Source organism: Budorcas taxicolor, chromosome X (genome assembly GCF_023091745.1).
Source record: "Budorcas taxicolor isolate Tak-1 chromosome X, Takin1.1, whole genome shotgun sequence".
NCBI classification, from domain to species: domain Eukaryota; kingdom Metazoa; phylum Chordata; class Mammalia; order Artiodactyla; family Bovidae; genus Budorcas; species Budorcas taxicolor.
In genome coordinates this window covers 9,053,064-9,080,388 of record NC_068935.1, presented here as the reverse complement: position 1 = coordinate 9,080,388, position 27,325 = coordinate 9,053,064, and the positions used below count along the sequence as shown (strand labels likewise).

At 43.5% G+C, this 27,325-nt stretch overlaps 1 protein-coding gene across 2 annotated transcripts in view; it reads right to left on the bottom strand.

Moving 5' to 3' along the window:
* Nucleotides 1-21,739, bottom strand: part of SRPX2 (sushi repeat containing protein X-linked 2) — a 41,674-nt gene extending 19,935 nt beyond the window's left edge. For both annotated transcript variants that reach the window (XR_008201586.1, XM_052663226.1), the window contains exons 1-4: nucleotides 21,460-21,739; nucleotides 19,536-19,766; nucleotides 14,765-14,845; nucleotides 2,120-2,311 (exon numbers count right to left, since the gene is read on the bottom strand). Coding sequence is in view for 1 of the 2 variants with exons in the window: in XM_052663226.1 (XP_052519186.1) it covers nucleotides 2,120-2,311; nucleotides 14,765-14,845; nucleotides 19,536-19,617 (355 nt within the window). In the remaining variant the exon portion in view is untranslated. The remainder of the gene's footprint in view (nucleotides 1-2,119; nucleotides 2,312-14,764; nucleotides 14,846-19,535; nucleotides 19,767-21,459) is intronic.
* Nucleotides 21,740-27,325: the final 5,586 nt, after the last annotated feature.

Here is a 27,325-nt window from a genome sequence, read left to right as displayed (position 1 = left end):
CGCACCTCAGTTTGGATCCCAGCTCCACCACTTAACTAGCTCTGTGACTTGAGCAACTTACATCTCCCTCCAAGCCTCAGTGTCTCCATCACTAAAACGTGTATACCATGAAGTAGGATTGTTGCGCCAAATATAGAGACAATGCATATAAATCTCTGGGCTTATTTGGGGCCTCAGCAGCTCATAGTTTTCCTCTCTTGTTCCACAAATGCTAGATGCCCTTGAACAAATTCAAGACTCCATTTTGAATATAATGTTGGTTCTGCCACACTCCTCAGCTGAGGCTCACTTACATGCCCACTGGTCCTCTGTGCTGGTGAGAGTACAAGTCAGGCCACTCCCAGTGGGGAGGGGCAGACAGCTTTGGAGGCATTTGCTTAAAGGCGAGTCCATGTGCTTTAGACATTACGTGTGCCAGAAGTGGCAACAGCTCCCATGAACTGATTGTAAGCTTGTGCTTGCCAAAGTCCAGTATGAAATACCCAACACCTGAAGGAAGTAGGCCAGCCATATGTTCCTTTAGGTTGTCTAAGTTCTAACCCTCCCTAACTTCATTATCGGAGCTTTGACTAAAGATTTTATTGACTGTGTTTGTTTTTGCTTCCTGGTCAAACCAGACTTGAAGGTGATTGCCTTTTATGTTTTCCAGCCTCCTTTATATAAAGACCTAAGCAAGAATGACCTTCTTGAAATCAGGGCCAAGAAGAAAGGTCTTTTGTTCTGTTGATTTGATTTTCTTAGTATTATATGACAGTGAAAATGATAGATCCAAAGTGTTTTCCATGTGTCTCTTATGAGGAAGTACAAAGTGAGATTCAGTGTTTAAGCAGGCATAGTGGTAAAGAATCTGCCTGGCAATGCAAGAGACTCAGGAGGCATAGCTTTGATCCCTGGGTTGGAAAGATCACCTGGAGAAGGAAACGGAATCCCACTCCAGTATTGTTGCATGGGAAATTGCATGGACAGAGGAGCCGGGCAGACTATAATTCATGGGGTCGCAGACTCGGACACAACTGAGCAACTGAGCACGCATACAACACAAACTTTTAACTGGTTTCATGTTAATTTGTCGATGTATTTTAATTTTGTAAGGTCAATTCAAATTCATTTTGGAAATGATGGGGTCTAGTCCTATAACAAGGCTTATAGTCACCTAGAGGGGAATGGTTGCTTCCTTTTTCTGGCTACCAAACTTCTCCTCTATTCCACAGCATCTTCTCCAAACAACCCCATTTATCTCTGAATGCTCAGCATTCTACATCCCCTGACACTCCATTCACATGCACACATTGGCTAGTCTAGAATCAGCCTGGTAATTAATGGCTCTACACACAGGGGTGTTCTACAAATGGCATTCAGCAATGGATGTAGGGACAGGCAAAGCTTAGCTGCCAAAATAGGGTAGGCTGTAGGGTTTCAGTAAGAGGTAGGGATTTGGGAGCTGAGGTGAACATGATGTGAAATGTATGTACTAGCACCCCTGCATTCGAACCTTGGAGGTTCTTCTTGACTTTCAGAAGAAAATGAAGACCAGAAGATGTCTTTTAGCTTCACTGCCAAGGCCTAAGACCTTAGGCCAGGAAGTACATTAGTTTACCACAAGTGGGAAAGAGTCTGAGACTGCACATGCTTGAGAGTTCCAGAGGAAGGCCTAAGTGCACATCCGGCCCCGGGTGGAAGCTTTCCATGCACTCCTGGGCCCTTTGAGACTCACGCCAGTTTCTTTGCGACTCCACAGACTGTAGCCGGCCAGGCTCCTCTGTCCATGGGATTCTTCAGGCGAGAGTACTGGAGTGGGGTGCCATTCCTTCTCCAGGGGTTCTTCCAAACTGAGGGACTGAACCCATGTATCTGGCATTGGCAGGCAGGTTCTTTATTACTGAGCCACTGGGGAAGCCTGGTTGCAACTTAAAATGCCCCTATTGCTTGATCCATAGTCACAGGGAGAGAACATGAGCTGGAATGTTAGGATGGCGAAAGGCCCTGTTGGGATCCTGCGAAAAATTTCAATTTGTACTTGACAGAGGGCATAGTAATACCTCCAGGCATGTACCCTGGCTGGATGGCTGGCTGGCCTCTCTCACATGCAGATGTCGGCCTATACATGCACACCACTTACGCCTGCAGTAGGCAGTTCCAGACCAACGGCGGCTTGGCAGGCATTGCACGGATCTCCGTCCAATCAGTCGAAAGCCCCGGTCACAGGAAAGCTCACAGCGAGTGCCCAGGCTGCTGTGATAATTTCCTCCTCTTGGTGAGTAGCATGTGGCTTCTCCATCCTGGATATTTAATGTATAACACCATCGGGGGACTGTAGCAATAGAAGAAAAGTAAGCTAGAAGTACAGTAATCAAGACAGTGTGGTATTGGGGGAAGGACAGATACACATATTGATGGAACGGAACAGAGAGCCCAGAAACACATTCACACAAATATGGCAAAATTATTTTTGACAAAGGTACAAAAACAATTTAATGGAGGACAAATAGTCTTTTGAACAAATGATGCTGGAGCAACTGAACTTCCATAGGCAAAAATAAAGAGGAAAAGCAAGGCAAAGAACTTCAACTGAAATGTCCCATGTGTGTGTATGGGTGCTCAATCTCCAAGTCGTGTCCTACTCTGTGTGACCCCATGGACTGTAGCCCACCAGGCTCCTCTGTCCATGGGATTTTCCAGACAAGAGTACTGGAGTGGGGTGCCATTTCCCCCTGCAGGGGATCTTCCCAACCCAGGGATTGAACCTGCATCTCCTGTGTCTCCTGCATTGGCAGGGATTCTTTACCACTGAGCCACCTGGGAAGCCCGTATCTCATACCTTAAACAAAAGTTAACTCTAAATGGATCATGAACTTTAATGAAAAAAGTAAAATTATAGAACTTTTAGAAAAAAATAGAAAAGTCTTTAGGATTTAGGACTAGGCAAAGGGCAGGTGTGGAGAAGGCAATGGCACCCCACTCCAGTACTCTTGCCTGGGAAGTCCCATGAACGGAGGAGCCTGGTAGGTTGCAGTCCATGGGGTTGCTGAGGGTCAGACATGACTGAGTGACTTCACCTTGACTTTTCACTTTCATGCATTGGAGAAGGAAATGGCAACCCACTCCAGTGTTCTTGCCTGGAGAATCCCAGGGACGGGGGAGCCTGGTGGGCTGCCATCTCTGGGGTCACACAGAGTCAGATACGACTGAAGTGACTTGGCAGCAGCAGCAAAGGGCAGGTGGTACTACTAGTAAAGAACCCACCTGCTAATTGAGAGGGTAACAGGCAGGAAGGCCAGGGGTCTCCAAACAGAGGAAATAGGCTGCAAGTTTAAAAGACACCTGGTTCCACCTGAACGTAACTTTTCTCAGACCTTGAACTAACCAATGCGTTTTTCTTATAGAGATGTTTTTCTTAAGCTGTGCTAATGAAACGATGTATTTGCTTTGGAATTTGCCTTTCTTCAAAATGGTTCCACCGAAGACTAACTTTTTTCTTTTCTCAAACCTTGGACTGATAATAGCTCAACAAACCAGTGTTCATATCAATTGTTTTATGGCTGGAGGATGATACACCTTGTGCCGTCCCATCTCAAAAATACATATTGTGGGAGAGGGGCCTGGTGAAACTCCCTCAGCCTTGAGGTGTCTCTTTCTGATTAATAGCTTCCTAACAGACATAAAACATCTGGCGAAAGACTAGCAGGGGGCACTCTTTCTGCCCCCTTCTGATGTCTATGTCAGAAGCTTTGTCTATCTCTTTTAGACTTTAATAAAACTTTGTCCCACAAAAGCTCTGAGCGATCAAGCCTCATCACTGGCCCCAGATGGAATTTCTCTTCTCCAGAGGCCAAGAATCCTGGCATTTTTCACAGCTCAGCAACAACCTTTCACAATACAGGAGACATAAGAAACACAGCTTTGATCACTGCGTCAGGAAGATCCCCTGGAGAAGGGCATAGCAACCCATTCCAGTATTCTTGCCTGGAGAATCCTACAGACAGAGGAGCCTGGCAGCCTACAATCCATAGGACCACAAAGAGTCATACATGATTGAAGCAACTTAGCATGCGCACACAAAGGGGCCTTAGACATGATACCAAAAGCACAATTCATAAAATTTAAAAAAATCAAGAAATTGAACCTTGTCAAAATTAAAAACTTTTGTTCTATGGGAAGCACTGGTGATAAACAAAAGATAAACCACAAACTGGGGCTAAAAATTTGCAAACCATATATAAGACCAAGGACTAGTATCCAGAATATTTAAAGAGCTTGGAAAATTCAACAATAAAAATATCAAACAATCCAGTCAGAGCATGAGCAAAAGATATGAAAGGACATGTCACTGAAGAGGATATAGTGATACAAATAAGTACATGAAAATATGTTTAGCATCACTAGTCATTAGAGAAACGCAAATTAAGACTACAAAAAGATATCATTATATACCCATTAGGATGACTAAAGCTAAAAAAAAACTCTGGTAATACTAAGTGTTGATGAAGATGGGGGAAAACTAGAACTTTCATACATTGCTGAGATGAAGAAACTTCAGGAAATTATTTGGTAATTTCTTAAAAAGATCAAATATACAGTTGCCAGGTGACTCCACAATCCCACTTTAGTATATACCCAAGTGAAAAAGCAAGAGAGTTCCAGAAAAAACATATATTTCTGCTTTATTGACCATGCCAAAGCCTTTGACTGTGTGGATCACAAGAAACTGTGGAAAATTCTGAAAGAGATGGGAATACCAGACCACCTGACCTGCTTCTGGAGAAATCTGTATGCAGGTCAGGAAGCAACAGTTAGAACTGGACATGGAACAACAGACTGGTTCCAAATAGGAAAAGGAGTGCGTCAAGGCTGTATATTGTCACCCTGCTTATTTAAGCTACATGCAGAGTACATCATGAGAAACGCTGGGCTGGAAGAAGCACAGCTGGAATCAAGATTGCCAGGAGACATATCAATAACCTCAGTTATGCAGATGACACCACCCTCATGGCAGAAAGTGAAGAAGAACTAAAGAGCCTCTTGATGAAAGTGAAAGAGGAGAGTGAAAAGTTGTCTTAAAGTTCAACATTCAGAATACTAAGATCATGGCATCTGGTCCCATCACCTCATGGCAAATAGTTGGGGAAACAGTGGAAACAGTGTCAGACTTTATTTTTTTGGGCTCCAAAACCACTGTAGATGGTGACTGCAGCCATGAAATTAAAAGATGCTTACTCCTTGGAAGGAAAGTTATGAGCAAGCTAGACAGCATATTAAAAAGCAGAGACATTACCTTGTCAACAAAGGTCTGTCTAGTCACGGCTATGGTTTTTCCTGTGGTCATGTATGGATGTGAGAGTTGGACTATAAAGAAAGCTGAGCACTGAAGAATTAATGCTTTTGACCTGTGGTGTTGGAGAAGACTCTTGAGAGTCCCTTGGACTGTAAGGAGATCCAACTAGTCCATCTTCAAGGAAATCAGTCCTGAACATTCATCGCAAGGACTGATGTTGTAGCTAAAACTCCAATACTTTGGCCACCTGATGTGAAGAACTGACTCATTTGAAAAGACTCTGATGCTGGGAAAGATTGGAGATGGGAGGAGAAGGGAACGACAGAGGATGACATGGTTGGATGGCATCACCGACTCAATGCACATGAGTCTGTGTAAACTCCAGGAGCTGGTGATGGACAGGGAGGCCTGGCGTGCTGCACTCCATGGGGTCACAAAGAGTCAGATGTGACTGAGTGACTGAACTGACTGAGCTGAAAGTGAAATAAAAATCCATGTTCATACAGAATCCTGTACACAAATGTTTAAGATATCTCTATTCATAATTGTCAAATCTTGAAAACAGCTCAAATATCCTTCCAAATGTGAACGTTTAAACTAGGCATGGTTTATCCATACATAAGAAGGCAGTGCTGATACATCCAACAAGTTGGACAAATCTCCAGTGCAGTTTGTGAAATGAAAGAAGTCAGAATCAAAAGACTGCAGACTATGATTCCATGCATGTGACATTCTGGATAAAGCAGAAATATTGGGAAAGATCAGGGGTTGCCAGAGATCAGGGATAGCGGTGGGGATACCCTCAAGGGGCAGCCCTTGGCAAATTTTTGGTACTGTGGCATTGGTAACCTGACTCTACACATTTGTCAAAAATCATAGAACTATACACCAAAAAAGTGAATTTTATAGGATGTACACTTTTAATAATTGTTTAAAAATAACACAAAGATGTAAGCTAGAGAGAGGGAGGGAATGCATATCAAAGTAGGCTGTTTAGGAAGGAAAGTCTAATCGCAGTACAATACTGAGCACAAAAGGTAATAGGGTCATGAGATCATAAAAGCATCATAAAAACACCTCATTGGCTACACAAATAATGACTCTTCAGTAGGTTAAGGTTTGAAAGGGGAACATAAAAACAAGCAGAGGACCACCTGCTCAAGGATGGGTACATGGGATGACAGAGCTTTCTTAGCCTGGGGTTGGGAAAGCTAAAGCCCCATATGAGCTCATTTGGTTCCGAAATCCTAAGAGACAAAAAAGGGGGGGCTTTGAAAAAAGGTCACGAGGAACCAAAGGAACAAAAAAAGTTAGAGCCTCTGTTTGAGGGCAGCTGGAGAATGAAAACAGATGACAGTGAGAAAACTAGCCTTTAAGCCACAACAGGCTTGTAGCTTCCAGTGCTATTTTTGAGCCTGTGGCTGTGACACACAGCTGCCATCTGGAGAAACCATCTCCAAATGACAAAAAGTCTCTTAAGCACTACAGTTGCAGGGCTGTTGATTATATGGTCACAACACATATGATTAAGACTTTACATTCGAGGCTGGGACCTCAACAATCACTCCTGTTCTATGTTTCACCCTTATTGGGTCAAGAAAAATACACATAAAATTGGAATGGGTAGAATAAGCAAGCATAGTAAAGGGAAATATAAACATCAGGGTAAATGCTGAGACAGTAATAAATGGAGAAGGCAATGGCAACCCACTCCAGTACTCTTGCCTGGAAAATTGCACGGACAGAGGAGCCTGGTGGGCTGCAGTCCATAGGGTCGCTAGGAGTCGGACATGACTGAGTGACTTCACTTTTACTTTTCACTTTCATGAATTGGAGAAAGAATGGCAACCCACTCCAGTATTCTTGCCTGGAGAATCCCAGGGATGGGGGAGCCTGGTAGGTTGCCATCTATGGGGTCGCACAGAGTCAGGCACGACTGAAGTGATTTAGCAGCAGCAGCAGCAGCAGCAGCTTTTATAAATAAGCTCAGATTTGCTGGCTTGAAGGAATACTGGCATAAAGAGAACATGTTAGATTTATGGTTTACCAGAGGCAGGGGAAGGAGGGAAGGGAGTTGTATGAAGGTGGTCAAAAGTACAAACTCTTAGTTATAAGATAAATAAGTATTAGGGATATAATGTACAACATGATGAATATAATCGACACTGCTGTGTGTCATATATGAAGGTTGTTAAGAGAGTAAATCCTAAGACTTTTTATTACAAGGAAAACATTTTTTCCTATTTCTTTAATGATATATTTATATGAGATGATGGATGCTCACTAAACTTGTGCTGTATGCCTTAAACTTATACAGTGTTGTATGTCAATTATATTTTAATAAGACTGTAAGATAAAAATAAAGAACTATAAAGCATTACAGTTTACCAAAAGAAAAAAATGAACAGGTTGGAAGGCTGGAAAGAGCAAATTCACTATCCCAATTTTCATTTTCCCCAGATTTATTGAGGTATAATTGACACATAAATTGTAAATAGTTAAGGTGAACAATGGGCTTCCCAGGTGGCTCAGTGGTAAAGAATCTGCCTGCAAATACAGGAGACCCAGGTTTGATTCCTGGGTCAGGAAGATCCCCTGGAGTAGGAAATGGCAACCCACTCCAGTATTCTTGCCTGCAGAAACCCATGAACAGAGGGGCCTTGCGGCTTACAGTCCGTGGGGTTGCAAAGAGTTGGACACAATTGAGCATGCATGCACCAAGGTGAAGAATATGATGTTTTAATATATGTATACATTGTTAAATAGTTACTTCAACAATTAACTTCAATGTTAAATGATTACTTCAATGATGACTTCAAATGTGTTCATAAACACATCCATCACCTCACATAGTTACCATTTTTTTTTTTGGTAGTGAGAACACTTAAGATGTACTCTGTTAGTAAATTTCAATTATGCTGCTTGGTAAGACTGATAGCACTGATAGCAAAATGGTTTAGAATTAAACACAGGCTTATGAGCAGTTAGGAAGAGAAACGTGATCTCCAAGTGACCTCGAGAACAAAGAATTCAAGGCTAACCTCATTTTCTTTTTGGGTGTGGTCACCAGACTGGTAGAACAGGGGAGACGGTGGGTACATTATGTGGAAGCAAGTGAGGCATGTGACAGTGCCCTTCATGCCATCCACATTCAGTCTCACCAAGCAGCATAATTGAAATTTACTAACAGAGTACATCTTAAGTGAACAAATATACCCAGAGAATGCTGATGGGAAACTGAAACAAAGAATGTGGTAGGAAAAGTGTTAGTCGTTATGGAGTAACTACAGTGTGCTAGGCACGATGCTTTATAACTTCATTTTCCCATCCATCATCTCACATAGTTCTCCCAACAGCCCTGAAAAGGTGCGTGGGTGTTTATCACTATTTTACAGATGAGGAAGTAACTTGCCCCAAACCAGAAGCAAGTAAGGGGCAGAGCTGGATATGAACCCAAGATTTGTCTGGCTCTAAAACCCATTTTTTTCAAACCACAGTATCTGTCATTGCAGCATGTGAAACTCTGCTCTTTTGAAGTATACATTTACATTTTTGAATATGTAATAGAACCATGTGGTTCAAAATCCCCAAAGTAAAAAAAGTTATACAGTTAAATTCTCCCTTCCACCCCTGCTCCCCCACCTATCCCTACTTAGTCCCCCTACCGGAAACTACTGTTAATAGTTTCTTTACACATATAAAGTGAGTCTTCTTTTCTCTTCCTCTACCACATAGAGTACGTCCACTGTTCCCACAGCGCTTTTTAAAATAAACTTAATAATGTGTTTCAGAGGTCTTGCCAACAACTGGAGAGCAAGCATGAAAAGTATTTAAATTAGATAATATTTATAAAACGCATAGCACAGTGACTGGCACATAATACGTGTCTGTCCACGGTCAAAATTGCTGGAAGGTAGAAGAGCTGGGATCCGAATTCAGGCCTGTGGCCTCTGCAATATCTCTTTCTAGAGATTGTAAAGAGAACAGTGTGCTGCCAACATGATTGAAAGCGCCTTCTTCGTGACTATCATCAGATGACACAGGCAGCTGTCAGCCTGCCCGGTGATGGAGCAATCCGGGAGCAAGTGGTAGCCCAGAGGATCGGGACACACCTCAGAGAAGTGTTTCTGACTCCAAGCTAGGAGTCAGTTTAAGAGAGGGAAAGGAAATTCAAGATTAGTGAAAATGGTACCAAAGTATGTGGGCAGTTTGCTCTAAAATAATGATGTGCTTTTTATTGGTTAACCTTAATTTTTTTTTAAACATCCTTTAAAACAAACAAACAAACAAACAAAAAACCCACAATGGGCTACATTTCCGATGAAAGAGATAGAATGAGCATGGCTTTGAAGTCAGACATTCCTGCACTTGAATTCCTGCCCTGCCACTCCTGAGCTCTGTGATGCTCTAAATTGAACTTCCCAATGGCACCCCACTCCAGTACTCTTGCCTGGCAAATCCCATGGACGGAGGAGCCTGGTGGGCTGCAGTCCACAGGGTCGCTGAGGGTCGGACACGACTGAGCGACTTCACCTTCACTTTTCACTTTCATGCATTGGAGAAGGAAATGGCAACCCACTCCAGTGCTCTTGCCTGGAGAATCCCAGGGATGGGGGAGCCTGGTGGGCTGCCGTCTATGGGGTCACACAGAGTCGGACACGGCTGAAGCAGCTTAGCAGCAGCAGCAGCAGAGCTGTTTCCTGATCTGTAAAGTAGGACTAATAAACCAGTTTCGTAGGACTGTTTTGAGAGTCAAATGAAGATGCATGTGTAAAACATATCTAGCCCTGGGAGTGGGAATGATATTCCCTGTGTCGCTGTCTGGGTTTGAACCACTGGTTCATCCCATTTCAAGGAACAACACAGGGCTGCCATGTGGAGGTGCCTGCCCCAAGTTACAGAAAGTCTTTTAAGCACCACAGTGGCAGAGCTGTTGATTATGAGATCACAAGACCTTACAAGGAATGCTGGAACTTCAGGTTGTACCTTCCTGGCAGCCCCTCCCCCCTCAACATAGATACGGAGAAGGCAATGGCACCCCACTCCAGTACTCTTGCCTGAAAAATCCCATGGATGGAGGAGCCTGGAAGGCTGCAATCCATAACCTTACCAAATTAGTTTTATGTCCTGAGACTAAGTCCCAAAGATAGCCATGAGACACTTTATCCCCAAGACCAAAGGCCACCATGTAGCTTATATTTTTTTAAATGGCTTTATACACATTTAAAAATAACCAATGAGGCAGATTAATATTAATCACAGGGCTGTTGGACCCCTTGAAAGTACCTTCTGCATCTGTTGCTTTTTCCTATCTGTGTCTCCCATTTATGGTCTACTACAATCTGGCATTTGCTCCCAGAATTCCAACCAGCCAGTACTCATTTCTTGAGCATCTACTTTTGACATAGTTCTATGGGAGTGTCATACGTGGCACCTTCTGTTAAACAGAGAACTATTTGGTTGAGGGTAATAAAAAGTAAACCAAAGAGGCAGTATATAATGAATGCCAAATGAGTGATCCAGATAATAAAAATTTATATCAGAAGGTAGGTACTCAATAACTAGTCACTGAATTAATGAATAAAAGAATGAATAAATGAGGGAAAGCTCAGTGTGGACTAAAGCTGTCAGGAAACAGAGTAGAGCTCTATTAATCTGGCTACTCATAGATTTCATGTGAGGAGGAGGGATAATGTGTTGTCAGACTATCTAGACTGAGACCACATGAGTCAGAGAATGCAATTAGGAGGCAGTTGTCATTAACCATATGTAAGGTAATAAGTTTTAATCACTTGGATTAATAAAGAAATGACAATTCTTGGTGAATGATTGGTGAGAGGTGATGAAGAAAGGGGGGCTATTAAAGGTGATGGGGGCTGTTAAAGGTCACATTAAGGTATTTTGAACAGAATGATGGTACGGTTATCAAAAGTGTGAAGCCAGATATCAAACCTTTTTCAGGGAAGATCAAAGAATTTAGTTTTAAATATCTCCAAATGGAAGTGTCTAGCAGCAATTAGAGGTGTAGTCTGGGAGCTCAGGAGACAGATCATGATCATTTGAAGTTCAGATCCATGCCTCACTCTTCCTCCTGTCACTACTAGAGAGTCCATCTCCTTTCTTGGCCTCAGCCATGATCATGACAGTGAAATGTCATGGAGTCCAGGGATGGGTGTGGGGTGAGAAGAGATAATAGATGTGTTCACTGTTGCTGAGAGATGTGGAGGCTGAGCTCAAAAAGGGGCCATATGACTTGGGCTTTGGGAGAGGATTGTCATTGACCTTCAAGGGCTGTTGTCTCAGCATGGAGATCTGTGGGTGAGAAGGCAAGAGACTGTAGGGAGTTTGGGGGTTGGCAGGTGCTGAGACAGGCAGTGGGTCTAGACCATTTGGCAGAGTGAGAAGATAGGCAGAAAGAAGGTAGCTAGAAAGGAGCAGAGAGGAACTCCAACCTCTCATCATTTTTCTATTGAAACTGTTTTCTCAAACGTTACCATTTACCTTCTTCTTGCCAAATACATTGTAATCCCCTCAATTTGTTTCTTTCCAGTATTTGACACAGATCTCCTATTCCTTCCCCTCCCTTAAAATTCTCTTCTCCTGTGGCTTTTGTAACATATTAGATGCTACCCCAATCTCCTACAAGGATGACCATGAGTGATCTCTTTTCCCCTTGTTGCTTCCCCTTCTCCTGCTCGCATATGCAGATGACCTCTAAGGCTCTGATGTTGGCCCCTGCTCCCTCAGATAGCTCATCCATCTAAGTTAATGACTCTGACCCACGAAGCTCCGTCTTTCTTCTCCCCACTGCCTATAGGGCACAAACCACTTTTCTTTTCTAACCTTGTCTCTCTGAGAAGGGTCTTACAGTTCTCCCAGGTGCCAGACTGGATGCTTTCAGAGAGTCCTTTGTTTCTTAACCTCTCGGTACATCAAATCTGTACTAGGTCTTATCATCTCTTTCTTTACAACATCTCTGGTGCTCATCCTTGGTCTTCATTTCCTTTCCACTGGCATCAATCATCTCTAACCAACCTCACTGTTACTGATTCCTGGAGAATCTCTTTGACCCAGGCTCTATCCCTCCTGAACTCCTACTTTCTGCCCACAATAATGAGGTTGATATTCTGAAATGACTATTTACCATGCCGCTCCCCTATGCAAAAACATATGACGACTCCCTATAACTCTTATCACAACAGCCAAACTCCTCAACATGGCTCGCAAAGTGCCGGGAGCCAGTGTGAGGAATCCCGCCCGTGACAAGGTCATGAGGAAGGAAGCTGACATACGCAAGGCGTGCTCAGACTTCAGGGGCCCCTCTGGAAATTTCTAAGCATGTACCCCAACAAAAATCTGCCGGTTTTTGTGCTCTGCTTTTCCACTCTTCTGACATTCTCTGGAAAAAGTCAATTCAGGGCTTTAGTCTTCTGCATTTGAGTGTTTCAATCCAAAAACCCCTCTGATGGCTTTCTGGCCTGCCTGCAGGACTCGTACAGCTGCGCATGTGATTGTTTGAGGCCTCCTGACCGCAGGAGGCACGGGAAGCTGAAAACATCCTAGGAATGTAGGGGCTTCCAAGGAGTCAAAGTCACTACAATAGGACTGATTAAAAGTTTCATTTGTTGAGTCAACGCTTGCTGCCAAATTTTCATATCCTTTATTTTTAGATATAGTTGGTATATAGAAAAACTAGTAGACCTGGTATTAGCAACATTAGATCTTTGAGTTAAGTACCTTCTTTGTTATAACCCACTGCGCCTTTGTTCTATAGAGATGTAACTTTAGCGCTTTAAGGAGATGCAGATTAAAGAAAAACACTTCAGGGGAAACGAGATTAACATTCATTAAAGAAGAGAGCCAAAAAGTTAACAAGCCTCTTGGCCAGAAGATAATGTAAATCACCTGAGACCTTTTGTATACAAAATGATGTACAGAAAGAGTCTGGGCTGTGAACGCTACATAATTTTGTGTTACCCATTGATTTCCATGTTTTATAAAAAGTATAAAAGGCTTTCTGAACAATAAAGGATGGGACCAGTTTCTCGGACCAGCTTCTCGGACTAGTCTCGGCCTGGTTTCTTGGGAATCTGGCTCCCCTCATGTCTCTCTCTCTCTCTTCTTCTCTCCCTTTTCCTCCCTCTGCTCTTTACTTTAATTTCAGGCTGAATTTCCATCTGGGGCGCGGAGGCTCGCCAGGTCTACTTACCTGCCCTGGCTGTTAAGACCCGCTCGAAAGGGAGCTTAAGGCGAGGCACCCTTAGATATTCAAGCCGGCGCCGGTGGCCCAACGTAGATGGTGCAAATTCCTTGTCTGGAATTTTATTGGTCTTCCGCGTAAACCAAGCTATTCAGCCCTCCTCCTCCACTTAATCTTCTTACTGCACTATAGTTTCTTAATCTAATCTTATATCAATCAATAAACAAGTCTTTCCACGCCAACGCCGCCCACCCTTCAAATTCCCTGGATCCACAGGGGCTGGACCCCGGCAGCAAAGCACAGAAACTAAGAATCTTAGAAATGGAAAGGATAGTAGAAATCACGTGGTCTAACTTGCCTTTTAAAGCAGGAACCGCTATTGAGCCTCTCTTTAGAAGGGTCTCTAGATCATGGTGGCCTTCCCAGGTGGGTCAGTGGTAAAGAAAATCTGCCTGCCAATGCAGGAGACATGGGTTCAATCCCTGGGTCAGGAAGATACTCTGGAGAAGGAAATGGCAACCCACTCCAGTATTCTTGCCTGAAGAATTACGTGGAAAGAGGAACCTGGAGGGCTACAGTTCATGGGGGTCACAAAATAGTCTGACATGACCTAGTGTCTAAACTACCACCACCTAGATTGTGGAGCCTTTCCTAATTTGGTCTCACTGTTTATATTCAACTTTACCTCCTCCAACTCCCTACATATCCCATCTCCTCCAGTCAGACTAGATTCTTCCCAGTGCCTTCCTCTTACACGTTTGTTCTTCTCTCTCTACCTGTGGCCATCTGCTTTGCTGAATGCCCCCCTGTCTCTGTTCTGCTTCTCGAAATCTACCCATCATTCAAGGCCTAGTCTAAACATCATCTTTCATGACCCCTCCCCTGACTTCTTTTTCTTAATTCCTATTGTGTTTCCTGCTAGCACAGAGTTTCATGCTTCCTTGCCCTACACCTGCTAACTTTATTGCCCCCTCACTCATATCCCCTAGGAGAATGTAAGCTTCTTGAGGGGGACAAAACTTTACCTTTGTAGCACCCAAGGCTTTCCTTACACAGAATTAGGCATACAGTAGGTTCTCAGTCCACACTTAGTGATAGATGGGCAAACAATGCGAGAGGTTGGATCACGCAGCAAGTCAGTAACAAGATTCATGGCTGGAAACCACAGCCCTTGATTCCCTGAACTGCAGCTTTGATACAAATGAGCCAAGCCGGGTGAGGATGCATCAGACAGGGCCTAGGCATTAGGATGGAAAAGGCCTTTCCTAAGCTTGACAAGCAGTGAGGATTACCTTGGTAGTCTAGGATGCGAGTCTGTGGGACCTCTTCAGCATAGACTTCATTGTAGCTTTCATCTGGGTGGTAGCCTGAGCCTAGAATGAAGAAAATATCAAGATAACATATTGGTCTCTGATGCAAATCCTTTCCAACCTTTCCTGCTTTCCAGCTTGGTCCCTTTCTGAGGACATGACACTCCATGGGTGGAGAGTGAGGTGGCTATTTAGTGGGAAAAATCCTATGCTGTGAAGCAGCGCAACTAATGTGGGCAAACCTCCACACCTCAGGTACATAGAGGGTGAGCTCATAATGGGGGAAGGGTGGGCAGCTTACTGGTGTTCCCTGGTGGCTCAAGCGGTAAAGAGTCTGCTTGCAGTGCAGAAGACCCGGGTTTGATCCCTGGATTGGGAAGATCCATTGGAGAAGGGAATGGCAACCCACTCCAGTATTCTTGTCTGGAGAATCCCATGGATGGAGGAGCCTGGTGGGCTATAGTCCAGGGGGTCAGGTGGCTACTGGTAGCACTGGAAGACTCCATTAAAAAAAAAACAAACTTCTTGACCATCCACGCATTCTGCCCATTTGGACTAGAAATGATCCATTTCCCTGATGCAACACAGGAGTCTTGGTGAGATACTGATGACTGAGTTCTGAGGATGGACTGTTGTCCCAGATAGGAGGCAAAAAATAGAACCTGAGCAAGGGTCTTTCCACTAATGATGGGCCTTCTTACAGTCATCAGAGGCAAACAATTCCTCAAGCTCCCACCAGCCCACAGGGCACCAGCCATTTGCTACACAGTCCATGGGGTTGCAAAGAGTTGGACACAACTGAGCGAATTTCACTTTTTTTTTTTATCAACTGTGTATTAAGGATAATTCTATGCAGGAAGCTTTTTTTAAAAAAAAACACATAGAGCCTTATGGTGATAGGAAATCTTACAATTTCAATTTAAATTGATTGCCAGGGCTAGGGGTGGCATGCCAGGGCAAAGAGGGAGGGCTCAAGAGGCAAGGGGGTAGGAGTTTCACTGCCTGAGCAGTTTGCCCTGGTTTGCAGAAATATTCAGTCACTCTAATCAGCAGGAGCCTTAGCAGGGAGCTGCTGAACTAGAGAACATTCTGAGTCCACCCCCGTTCTGTTAAGTGGTCCAGTCCCTGTGGAGGCCAGTCTGCGGCTGTCTGGGAGACTAAACAGTGTGTTCCACCAGACAGCAGGAAATGGGTCATGCATACTAATTGGAATACAACTTGGTCCTTTCCGGAGGGAAGTTTCCGGAAGCTCTCTTTCCAGCCTCACTGTTGTGCCTAAAGCACACACATTAATAGAGCAGCCAGCCGTGCTGGAGTCAGAGACAATTCTTCATTTCCAGGAGAGGGTGTGCTTCTGGGACGAGGCTGGGTTTTAGCGCTGGAGCCCTTTGGCCTATGTAAACACCCTGACCACAAGCTTACCCTGTCTCCTCTCTGGGCAGGGACACGGGGCCCCCTGCACTAATGGGTGGAGCAGAGGGTAGATGATGAGGCTCCTCCATTCCCCACGGGCCCAGACTGGGGGTGAGGGGTGGGTGTTGGGAAACTAGTCCAACTTGATGAACAAGGGAATGAATCAAATTGAAAGTTTGTCTTATGAAATCATAGCCTCATCGGTTTGCCCTCATTCCAGAGGAAAGAGTTCATATTTTCTCCTTCCCTTTATTTTTTTCTGGTTTCCCTTTTCAGTTCTCTCCTGGCTTTCCTTTATTTCTCCTTGGGCCTCTCTCCCTTGCTCCCTCTTTTCCCACCCGAGTGGTTTCTTTGTGGTGGAGGGAGGTGGCGGGGTGGACAGAATTCTTGTCAGCTGTTTCAGTTTAGTATCAAAGCCTTACAATGCCTATAAACAGGAGGCCAGATGCGTGTGATTTTCTAAAGGATTTGGTCCCCATACTCTTGTTCCAGAGCTTGCTTGTGAACAAATTCCCAGCATGGGAGCAAGCCTCTGTTTACCAAAAGAGCAGACAGGAGTGTCCAAGGCCTATGGCTGGATAACGACCCCCACAATAACAACAGTGATTCTTACCATCACTCAGCACCTACTCCGACATCTCAGTGAGGTAGACACTCTTATTGCTTTCAAATACAGATGAGGCAACAGGCTCAGAGGCATTCAGGAACTAGCTTGAGGTTTCCCAGCTAGTAAGGAGCAGAGTGGGCATAGCAGCCCACAGTGGTTTGATCCCCTTGATGCCAAACTCAGACACTCCACTAAAGATGGTTGTAGGGGAAAGCTTTGGACAACATCCAACAGAAATAAAAATCCAAAATCTTTCTTGCAATTCAGCTTTTTAAACTCTGTGGGTGTGGGATCGAAGGCCACCCAACATTTCATATCATTCCAGAATTACAAGGGATGTGGAAAAGCTGAGGTGAAGACTCAGTCAGATAATTACAGTCTTCACCAGGGCACAAAGCTGGCTGGCCCAGTGCCAAGTCTGCTTTGTGACAGGAATAAGTTAGGGCCACCTTACCACTTTAAGCCTTTCCATTGCTCATCTTTGCCTGTCTTTGGATAATTTTTGGAAAATATTAAGATACTGAGATGTGATATATGAAACTAGAGGACCCCTCTCCCCACCTTGTTCTATCTGTCTGTCCCTCTTCAGCCCTGGTGGGGAGAAGCTTTGGCATCATTCCTTGGTCCCTTTAGGCTGATTGGTGGTTACCGTGAGTTCTGTTACTGGGTTCCTCCAACATCCATGGAACAGACCCTCTAAAGCACTACACTTTACAAAGGTGTGGTTGGAAATGTAACTGATAGTTGATGACTATTTTAAGATCCACACTAATGCTTGGATTATGATAAGAAATGCTGTCTGACTTCCTGAACTGCACAGATATGCCAATACACACTTTTAACCCACTGCTGGCTTGATTGTTATTTTTAACCCTTCCTACACCCTGATGATTATTCCTGGATCCTATTTCTGATTAGCCCAGAATCCATACATGGCTGCTTTCCTTGTGCTACTCCCACTGGAGGACAAGGTTATAGCCATGAACAAAACAGTCCCGAATGCATACGGTGGTCACTGAATATCTACTGAGTGAAGAAATGAACACATGAACAGAGCAAACTCAGACAGTTGAGTTAGTGATGTAGGGAAAGATTACTGGGAAATCCTCAAGTATCTCTCATCACATAGCCTTCTAAGAAAAGAAAAGGACAGAATGAACAGGTTAGCAGGACCGTCAGAGACTTCACTAGTCGGGGCTCCCAAGAAGGAGTGATGAGCATGGTGACTCTTGTAGGAAGTGGGGAGTGGCCACCTTTGCAAATGGCCTTTTGAGACTTTCAAATGAATCCAAGTCTTAAAAAGCTGCATTGTCTTCAAGACTCCAAAAGCTCAGGCTTCCACCCTGGGGAAGGTAAGGGCCTCAGTGTGCTCTGGGGTTTCTTATAGTGATTCGGAATCAGGGTTCACTCATCTAGCCTACACTCATGGTTTTTGGCTGGATTTTGGTCTCATGTACTTGAACTGAAGCTAGGGAGAGTTTGGGGAGGATAGCTGCACATATATTCTGGAGACTTGGGCTCCTTTAACCCCAAACAGTGTGTGCTCTGCCAAGGGCTTGATTTGAACATCTTCATCTCAGTATCAGCCCTCATGCTTCACCCCCTACAAAGCCAAGTTAAGCCAAACAGGGGAAGAAGTTCGCATATTTGTTTGAAAACTTGACGCAGCTGTTCCAAACAGAGCTTCTGCCAGAGGCTTCCAGCAGGAGCTAAGGGCATGTGGAAAATTTTAGCTACGATGACTGCAGCTGTGATGGAAGCAGTTTGTTATTTACTCATCTCTGGATGTTTTTCTAACTCCATTAGTTGGGCCGGCTCCTTCCCTTGCTCCCCCCAGCCCCCATGAAGGCAGACAGTGCTGGCCACAGAGTATTATTACCACTTGGAATGCCAGCTGGGCCCCATCAAAAACTCCTGTCTGGCACCTCATTATCCTTCCTTCATTCCTCCCCTTCCTTTCCCTCCTCACGGAGTGAGTTCTCTTGAGCTCCTTATATCTCCCCAGAGGCAAAGGATGAAACATTCAGGGATCTAGAAATCCCCATCCTTTCCAAAGTAAGAAACAAGCCAGAAGAAACTGAGGGATTCCTGTTCAACAGAATGTGGTCTGAATTGTTGTTATTAGCAATCTTTATCAGAAAGGAGCTATAAAAATCTCATCCTATAAATAATGTCTGGGAGGGGAGAGAGAAAGACAGAGAAAATGGAAAAGCAGGTAATATAATGGTCTCAAAAGCCATGTTAACAAGCCACAGTTGTAATATTTATTTATATTTATGAAGTTTAGTTCAAGTATGCGGCTGTTGTTCACTTAGTTGTGTCCAACTCTTTGCGACCCCATGGACTGCAGCATGTATAGTATAGTTCATGTATATAGTATTACGTAAATTACTAGTGCACAATATAGTGGTTCACAATTTTTAAAGAGTATACTCCATTTTTAGTGATTATAAAATATTTGCTATACTCCGTGTGTTGTGCAAATAAGCTACAAGGATATATCGACCAAACTCACTTTTATGCTGGTGCAGCCTGTTTTCAAAAATCTCTTATTAGTTTGCCTCAAAAGCCTCCCTCCGTAGCCTGCCTTAATGTTTAACCATCTTCTTTTTTGAGGATGGTTCTTCTCTGTATCTAAGTGCCTCCGATTTCAGTCTAACCCTTCCCTTCTCTAAGACTTGGTCTAAGCCCTGCCCTTCCTGGAAATAATGGGCTACAGTTCCTATGACATACCTGCATACCATGTTGGCATCACTGCTGGAGTGAGGAAGAGCAACAGAGAGAGAGCTCCTCTTCGAGTTAGTTGAATGGCCATCCTTGAAAAGGGGGTGAGGAGGGATGGGAAGAGGGTTAGGGACTCAAAAACAGAGGTATGTGGCCAGAGCACCAAGGCAAAGGAGGATGACTTTCAGAAATCAGACATCAGTGAACTTCCAAAAGTGAGAGGAAGCACACATGCAGGATCTACGAGGAAGAAGAGAGATTTTTAAATTAACAAATGCCTGTTATATTGTCCCCTATGTAAGGATCTCCCACTTTGAGGATAATAAGACTCTATTTGTGAATTCTGGTCTTTTCCTCTCAGGAGGAAGAGGACAGAAAACAACCACTTCTCAGTTGATCCTGCTGATATCTGATGCCAGAGTTCCATGGCCTAAGTTACAGAGAGGGACACTGAGATATCAAGACCAGGAAAGGGCCAACATTAAGTCATATAGAACCAAGAGAGAAACCTGCAATCTAAAGGTCCCAGGCTCCATCCTTTGAACTAGCGCTTCCTAACCATGAATCTGAGAAAGTGTCAGCATATACAGACTAAGAACTTGAACTCTGGAGTTACATAGACCTGGATATGTATCCAATTCTGTCCCTATTAGTTATGGGGCTTTGGACAAATTCCTAACCTTCTCTTAGCCTCAGTTTCCTTATCTATAAAATGGGCATAATAATAGAATTTACATTATAGAGTGGATTATTGCCTGACACACAGGGAAGCAGTCCATATATATTAGATATTGTTATTACCAATTCCATCTTGAACAGGACTGATGTCTCCTTCCTCTAGTCTCTCAGGCAGTGACTATACCCTGGCTCAGTTCTTAGCTTTGGATTTCGAGGCTTAGCGGTTTGGTAGTGGCTTCTGGCTTTCAAGTCCAGCCTAACTTTCTAGTTTTATCCTGCTGAGCCAGCAGGAAGTCAGTAAGGTTGGAAAGAACATACTAAGGTACGTGAGGAGAGGGTAAGCAACCTCCCACTGCCCTCTCACTTCCCATCCTGTCCTCACTCTAATGAGTGAGGGACTCTCTAATGGGACTCTAATGGGATGAGAGTTTTGTGGTTTCCAGTAGGCAAATACTTCAAAATGACAGTATTGAAACTTGCTGCCCATTGCTGTAAACTGGCCACTGGATTTCTCAGCAAGTACCCATTTACCCACAGGCTTTCAATGAAACGCCATGCTCAGGGGAGGGGTCAGTCCCAGAAATGGAGGAACAAAAAGATGGCAGATTCTGACCAGCATCCCTAAGGGTCATGAGAAGTACAAGAATGGCAGAAATTCATTTTCCAATTCATTGCTATCTAGCTTCAGATTCTGTCTAGAGAGCAGCAAGGAAGCAGAATACAGAAGTGAGAGCAAGCTGGGGAGGCAAGGAAAGTGGAGAGACGTGCGAAGGAATCTCAGCAAGAAAAGATAATCTGCCAGAGCTGAAGACAAGAGATGAAAGCAGAAAGAGGGAATGAAAGGACGAGAGAGAGGAGATTACAGAGAGATGCACTAATCATCAAGCCCCTCTCCCACATGCAGCCTCCATCCAGTTCTTTGGTTTGGGAGCAGGGGCTTTCCTTTGCAGACCCAGTGCTCTGAGTCTGTGACCCCTTCCCTACCCACCTTTCTCGCCAATCTCAAACTGAAAACTTCACTCAGTCATGGGGTCAGCCACCCCTCTGCTGTGGGCAGGGAACGTAGTGGGAACCTGTGTCTGCAGCCAGGCCACAGCTCAAAGAGAAAGCAGCATATGGTCCAATTTCATAAAAGAACTTCTTCCCCCCACCCCATCCCCGAGCCATGTTGCCTAAGTCCTGGGTCTCACTATTCCCTCGGGTTGAGAGATGGGGTGGTGTGGTATGGGGTGAAGGGTGAAACAGCAGATCTTACCTGATGTATGGGTTTTTTGTACTCGCTCTTCTCTTTCTCCTTCCTCTCTGCTCCTCTCTTCAGTCGGAAAAACTACTTTTTAACATTCCTAGAATGAGTGGCTCTTGGTCTGTCCGGGCCTCCAGGATTCTGTTAACACTGCCCAGATGTTAGGACATTGGCATCTGCCAAAAGTTTCCTTAAAGCTATAGCAGCGCCAAAGCTATAGCTGTTCCTCCCTCAGAGAAAGATTTTAGAGAGATGAAGGAGAAGGAATGCAAGGATAAGAGGAGCTCAGCCCGTCTGCTGCTGAGCAGAGGAGAGTGTGAGTGGCGCTGGCCTCAAGCCCGTGAGTATAGTAATGACTAACAGGCTGGCTAAAGGGCCTCCAGAGATGTGGCGCAGTGAAGAACACATTCTTTTTTTTTTAAATGACATCAGGATTGAATGAAAAGGAATTCCACAAACTCTCAGGAGAGGGGAGGAGCGGAGCTGATTTTGAAATTGCCTGGAGATTTCCCTGTAATTCTTTAGTACTCACCACCCCCGAGTTGCCCTGCCATCCATATGCACAGGGTCAGACCCACTTTGAAATTCTCTCTGATGACCTAATTCCAATGGATTTCAGTTTCTGATAAGATTATGTTGTTGACAAAATACACCATGTGCTTCCAGCCTTCAGGATCAAACTGATTTCCTGTAAAAAGAGCAGAGAGAAAGCATACTTACAGATGCTTTAGGGGGAGGTTGTTTAAGCGAATTGAAATGATCTCTCTGTGCATGGCAAGGTTAGAGCCATTGCTAAGCTGTTTCTCACAGATCTCTGATGGAGGGCCGTGTTTCCCCTCACCAAGCAAGCTTTCTTCATTTTAGTGTCTGATAATGAGACTGTTCTACCATGGGACATATCTGCTCCTGATACTTTCCCTCCCTTCAGAGTTGCATTTCCAACTTCGAAAATGCAGTGGTCCTGGAAGAAATTGTTTTAGATGCTGTCGAAATAATTTATTCCTTGTGTATGTAAGCAAATTGGTAACCCCTTCTCAGTTATGAAGGGAAGAATTGTACTTACAATAATACAAAGTTCAGTAGCAAGCCTGTTTCATTTTCCATCCACTGATCATGACTACGTACTGAGTGTTTACAGTGTGATCATTTTATAAGGTAGCTAAAGACATGGTCTTGGCCTCATTCTTCAATAAATTTATCAAGCATTTACTGTGTTAAGAATGGAGGACAAAATTCCTGACATCCTAATCCATAATTAATTGAACAAATATTTATTGAGCATCTATTATGTACCACACACTGTTCGAGGTGCTCGAGAGACACCCTTGCCCTTATGGATTAGAGGAAAGAGACACTTAACAAAAATGTTACAATTTTGTGTATTAAGCTGACCAATCTTCATTGGGCTTCCAGTGTAAGCTAAGAAATGAGGGACAGTGGTGAGAAAAATTGTGTGATTTTTGGTCTTATGAAGCTTACTCTGCAGCTCCCACAGGGTTTGTGTTTATTAGGGGAGAGAAGGAGGACACAATTAGAAAATTGTACAAGACCCTATAAATTTCCAAAAGGTATGGAATACACTGTGAAAACTCTGTGGGAAGACATGGGCTGTGGTCTGCTCTCAGGCAAGGGAAATGACATAAACAAGAGCTCATTGTTAGGTCAAAGCGGGGGATGGGCTAACTGGTATGAGGGTTCAGAGGAGCAGTGGGAAATCAAGTTGAATAAATCCTGTAGGGCCCTTGAAATCAGATATAGGCATTTACATTCAACTTATGTGTTAGAAAAGAGTGAATCTATTATATAAATGTGTGTGTGACAGAGAGCGTGAGAGAGAGAGCAAAAGAGAGAGACTGAGAGGAGAGAGGGCGAGCAAGTGAGCAGAGGGATAAATTCTACCAGGGCTGTTTTCTTTCTAAAAATCCCTTCACTGACTGCCTTGTGGCAAAGAATATAGTCCTAGCTCTTAGCAGGACACACCGTACCCTACACAAGCAAATCTCCCTATGTCCTCAGCCTGGTTGAAACATTCACTCCGTGACTCCTCATTCTGGAAACACTAAACTTGCTCTTCCTTTCACACTGTGGTGGCTTGGGACAGATATGTTTACTCCACTCTGTAACCCTTTCCCTTCTTTCCTGGCCTGTTGAGAAGCTTCCCTCAGCCCATCCCAGCCAGAGCTGGTTTACTTCACCTTCCTTTTCTATCATATCACTTTGTACATGCCTCATGTCTCAATTATAGGATTTATCACATTATTGCCACTATTGATCTATGATCACCTCTGTTCCCTACTCTAACTAGTCTGTTCAACTCAGACTCGTCTCTGGCCCTTACTAGACTGTGAGTGGGACCACGGCTTAGTCTTCTTCATCCCCCCAGCACCAAACACAGAGCCCAGAACATGCTAGATGAAGATGCTACACAGGCCTTGTGTCCCACTCAGGGCGGGAAGGAGCAGGGCAGAGGGGTGGCAGTGAGACATTAAAGAAGAAAATGAAGGAGAAGATTATGGAAATCATAGGGAGATCAAGGTAAGGGGATAAGTGAGACAAGAGGGGCAGCATTCCTATGAAGCACTGGGGTGGGTAATGCGGAGACCTTACAACAAACAGGTGGGGTTAATTTCTTTCTTTCTTTTTTAATATTTTTTTGGGGGGGTTAATTAAAAAAACCAACATTTCTTCAGCACTACTACGTGTGGGTAACACTATGTTAGACACTGTGGGGATATAAAGTTAAATAAAACACTTTTTCCTATGATTTGGTTGGGAAGACAACACAAAGACAGAGAGACTGGCAACATTCATACATACAAATATAATTTTTTTTCAGTTCTTGAAGTTTAGTATCAAAACTTTTAAGAAGAAGCACCTCAGAGTCAAAAAGATATCGTTTTAAGAAATATTACATACGGAAACTGACTAGTTGAAATCTCAGCAAAGCTCAACAAGCCTACATTCGAAATCATTCTTAGAAAGCAGACTAAGACAAATTGATACGTAAATGTAAATTTTAATACCATTTAGGAGTATTTCTCATTCCCATGTGTCCCAAATTGTATATTATGAGTCTTTTTGAAAAAGGCAAGATAAGGACTAGAAAAGGAAGAAAGGATTCATAGAGAATTTGAAAGGAGTACATGGGAAAAGGGTGAATGAAAAAGACAATTTCAGAGAAGGAACAATGAGAATACACAAAAGACAAGAGGAATAAAAAAGATATTCTTATTTAGGAAGCTAGTTTTTAAAACTATACCTATGAATTATCTGTCAAAATTATGATGTTTAAATTATCTGTTTAAATGATGCTTATCTGATGACTATAATGTAAAATATGAGACTTTAATAAGTAGAAGGTGCTTTTACATTTTACAATAGGTGCTTAGCCAAAGGTAACTGGAGGGATGCTAGAAAAGGTATTAGAAAATGAAAATAAGATAAGCAGAGGGCTTCCCTTGTGGCTCAGCTGCTAAAGAATCCACCCACAGTGCGGGAGACCTGGGTTCGATCCTGGGTTGGGAAGATCCCCTGGCAAAGGGACAGGCTACCCACTCCAGTATTCTGGCCTAGAGAATTCCATGGACTGTATAGTCCATGGGGCCACAAAGAGTCAGACACAACTGAGTGAAGTAATGTCCCAAGACGTTATCTAACAGCTCAACTTAATTTTTCCATTTTATGTCAGTGTGATACTGGGATGGCTTAGACATTTAGTTTTTAATTTCACTTAATTAATCAAACCTTGAGCAACTACTAAGTGGTTAGCCTCAGAGGTCAGCTATGACCAATGAGCTGAACAGGGATTGGCCGAACACCAAATGACCTCATCAATTGAGCATTGTGTCCTAGGGTCCCGGAGAGTATAAAAGCGGGTGCAGGAGCCCAGCCAAACTGGCTCTTCACATAGTTTCTGAACATGTAGACAACCAGACGTAAGACAGGTAAGCAGAAAAGAAGCAGATACTGTAGCAATTGACTAAGGGTATGAGTTAATGTGAATGATCAGAGTATAAGGACTGATGATAAAGAAAGAGGTATATGTGTTGGCCAGGCTGGAGAGTTGGGGGAGGTTGTTCTCATTGGGTTGGGTTTGAGCTGAACCTTAAGTTGTGGGACAGGGATTTTGAGTTTAGAGATTGGGAAGTAGGGAACAGATCTTATTTATTGGGGAGATAATCTTACTGGCTTATTATGGAACAGAAAATTCACTTTGGAAAAGCCATAGGAAATAAGCTGATGTGCTGGAGGAGACATCATTCAAATGTCAAAGAAAAACACTTTAATCTTAAAGGTTACAGGAAGTTAATAGAGAAGGGACCAGATCTATACTAAATGTTGAATGTAAAACAAGCAGTAACAATATTTAAGGAAAGTATCTTGCTTTCCCCCCCTACATTTTCAACATCAAATGTGTTTTTGTGATCAGAAAAGAGGGAGAAATTAAGAGGTTGAACCAAAAAAAGCTATTGAACTCCCTTTACCACGCTGGGATGGGCAGGGTTACCTCCTAGGTGGTTGGGCTAATTGAGTGAAGGCAAAAGTAAAATTCAACAAAACCCGCAAGTACAAGGCAGAATTGGGGAAACCATTGAGGTTCTTGTGCTTCAGGGGCTCCAAAGAGCCCTTGTTTGTGGTTAAATGTACAATAGCAGCCATATCTCATCACAGAGTGGGCTCTGTTTCTGATGAGAGAAATGGAAGTTGCCAGGGTTTAGTCCTAGGCAAGTTACTTAGCCTCTTTGAACCTGTCTCTTCATCTGTAAAACATGAGCAATGGTAGTCGCGGCCTCACAATAAGGACTTTTGTGATGTCAGGATGAGGTAACACTTTTTGGTTGCTTAGCAACGGTGGTCGGTACATAGTCAATGCTCAGTACAGCATTTATTAATACTTTAAGGAATAAATTTATTTTATAACATAGAGACTTACTTCTTACATTGCCTAGATGGGATTAGATGCCTCTTCGTCTGGGTTTCGACCAGACCCAGGCCTAAATTTGAACTAAACTGAACTTCTGGGCTTGATGGCATGGCAATGGTGGGAGTGGGGTTAGCAGGGTGGGAGGCACTGTTCAAGGTGTTGTGGCCATAGGAATATTAAATTCCATGTCAGGTTTTGGTTTAATTTGGCACTGACTGTTATTCAAACAAAGCAGTTTTGTGAGTAGCAGAGGAAGGGAGGGGAGGAAAATCAACACATTCTTGGAAATAAGATGCAGCTTTTGCTTTGCTATTTTGTTTTTCCTTTGGCCACAGAAATATTTGCTCTCAGGCTCACAATGAAAATCCCTTTCAGGACATGGTACAAACCTAAGCTTCAGAGGAAACTTCATTTAAGATGACAATAATTTAGCAAGACTTCCCTTGATACTTTTTTGTTTTAATATGAGAACCCCTCAGATGTGTGCTCTTTAGTTTAGGGAGACCTAAACTTTGCATATACTGAGAGCCCCCTCAACCTCATTTCCTATGGCTGTGGCATATATGGTGTTTTAAAAGTTGATGTCTGCCTTATTTCCTGATGATCTTAGTGTTTATGAAGTGTATAGATGTATCATTTACCTGTTCTCTCCATGTGTTTATGTGTTAGGCTTTTCATGCTTTAGTATAAAGCATGGCAGTGCAATAATTCTCCAACAGTTGCTCTCTTGGACCTCAGACATCTGGCATGATGCTATAGGAGCTGGTCCTAGGTCAATATTTGAAGCACAAGGAAGCTCTGTGTGACCAAGTGAATGGAACTTTCCTGTTTTCTGGTTCTGTGGTATGTGTTTAAAGCAAGATTTAGAGCAAAAAAGTTTAGGCAGTCACCTCTTCTTCACCAATGCAGGGCTTATTGCCATGGCAATACAATGAATGACCATTTGTGATGTTA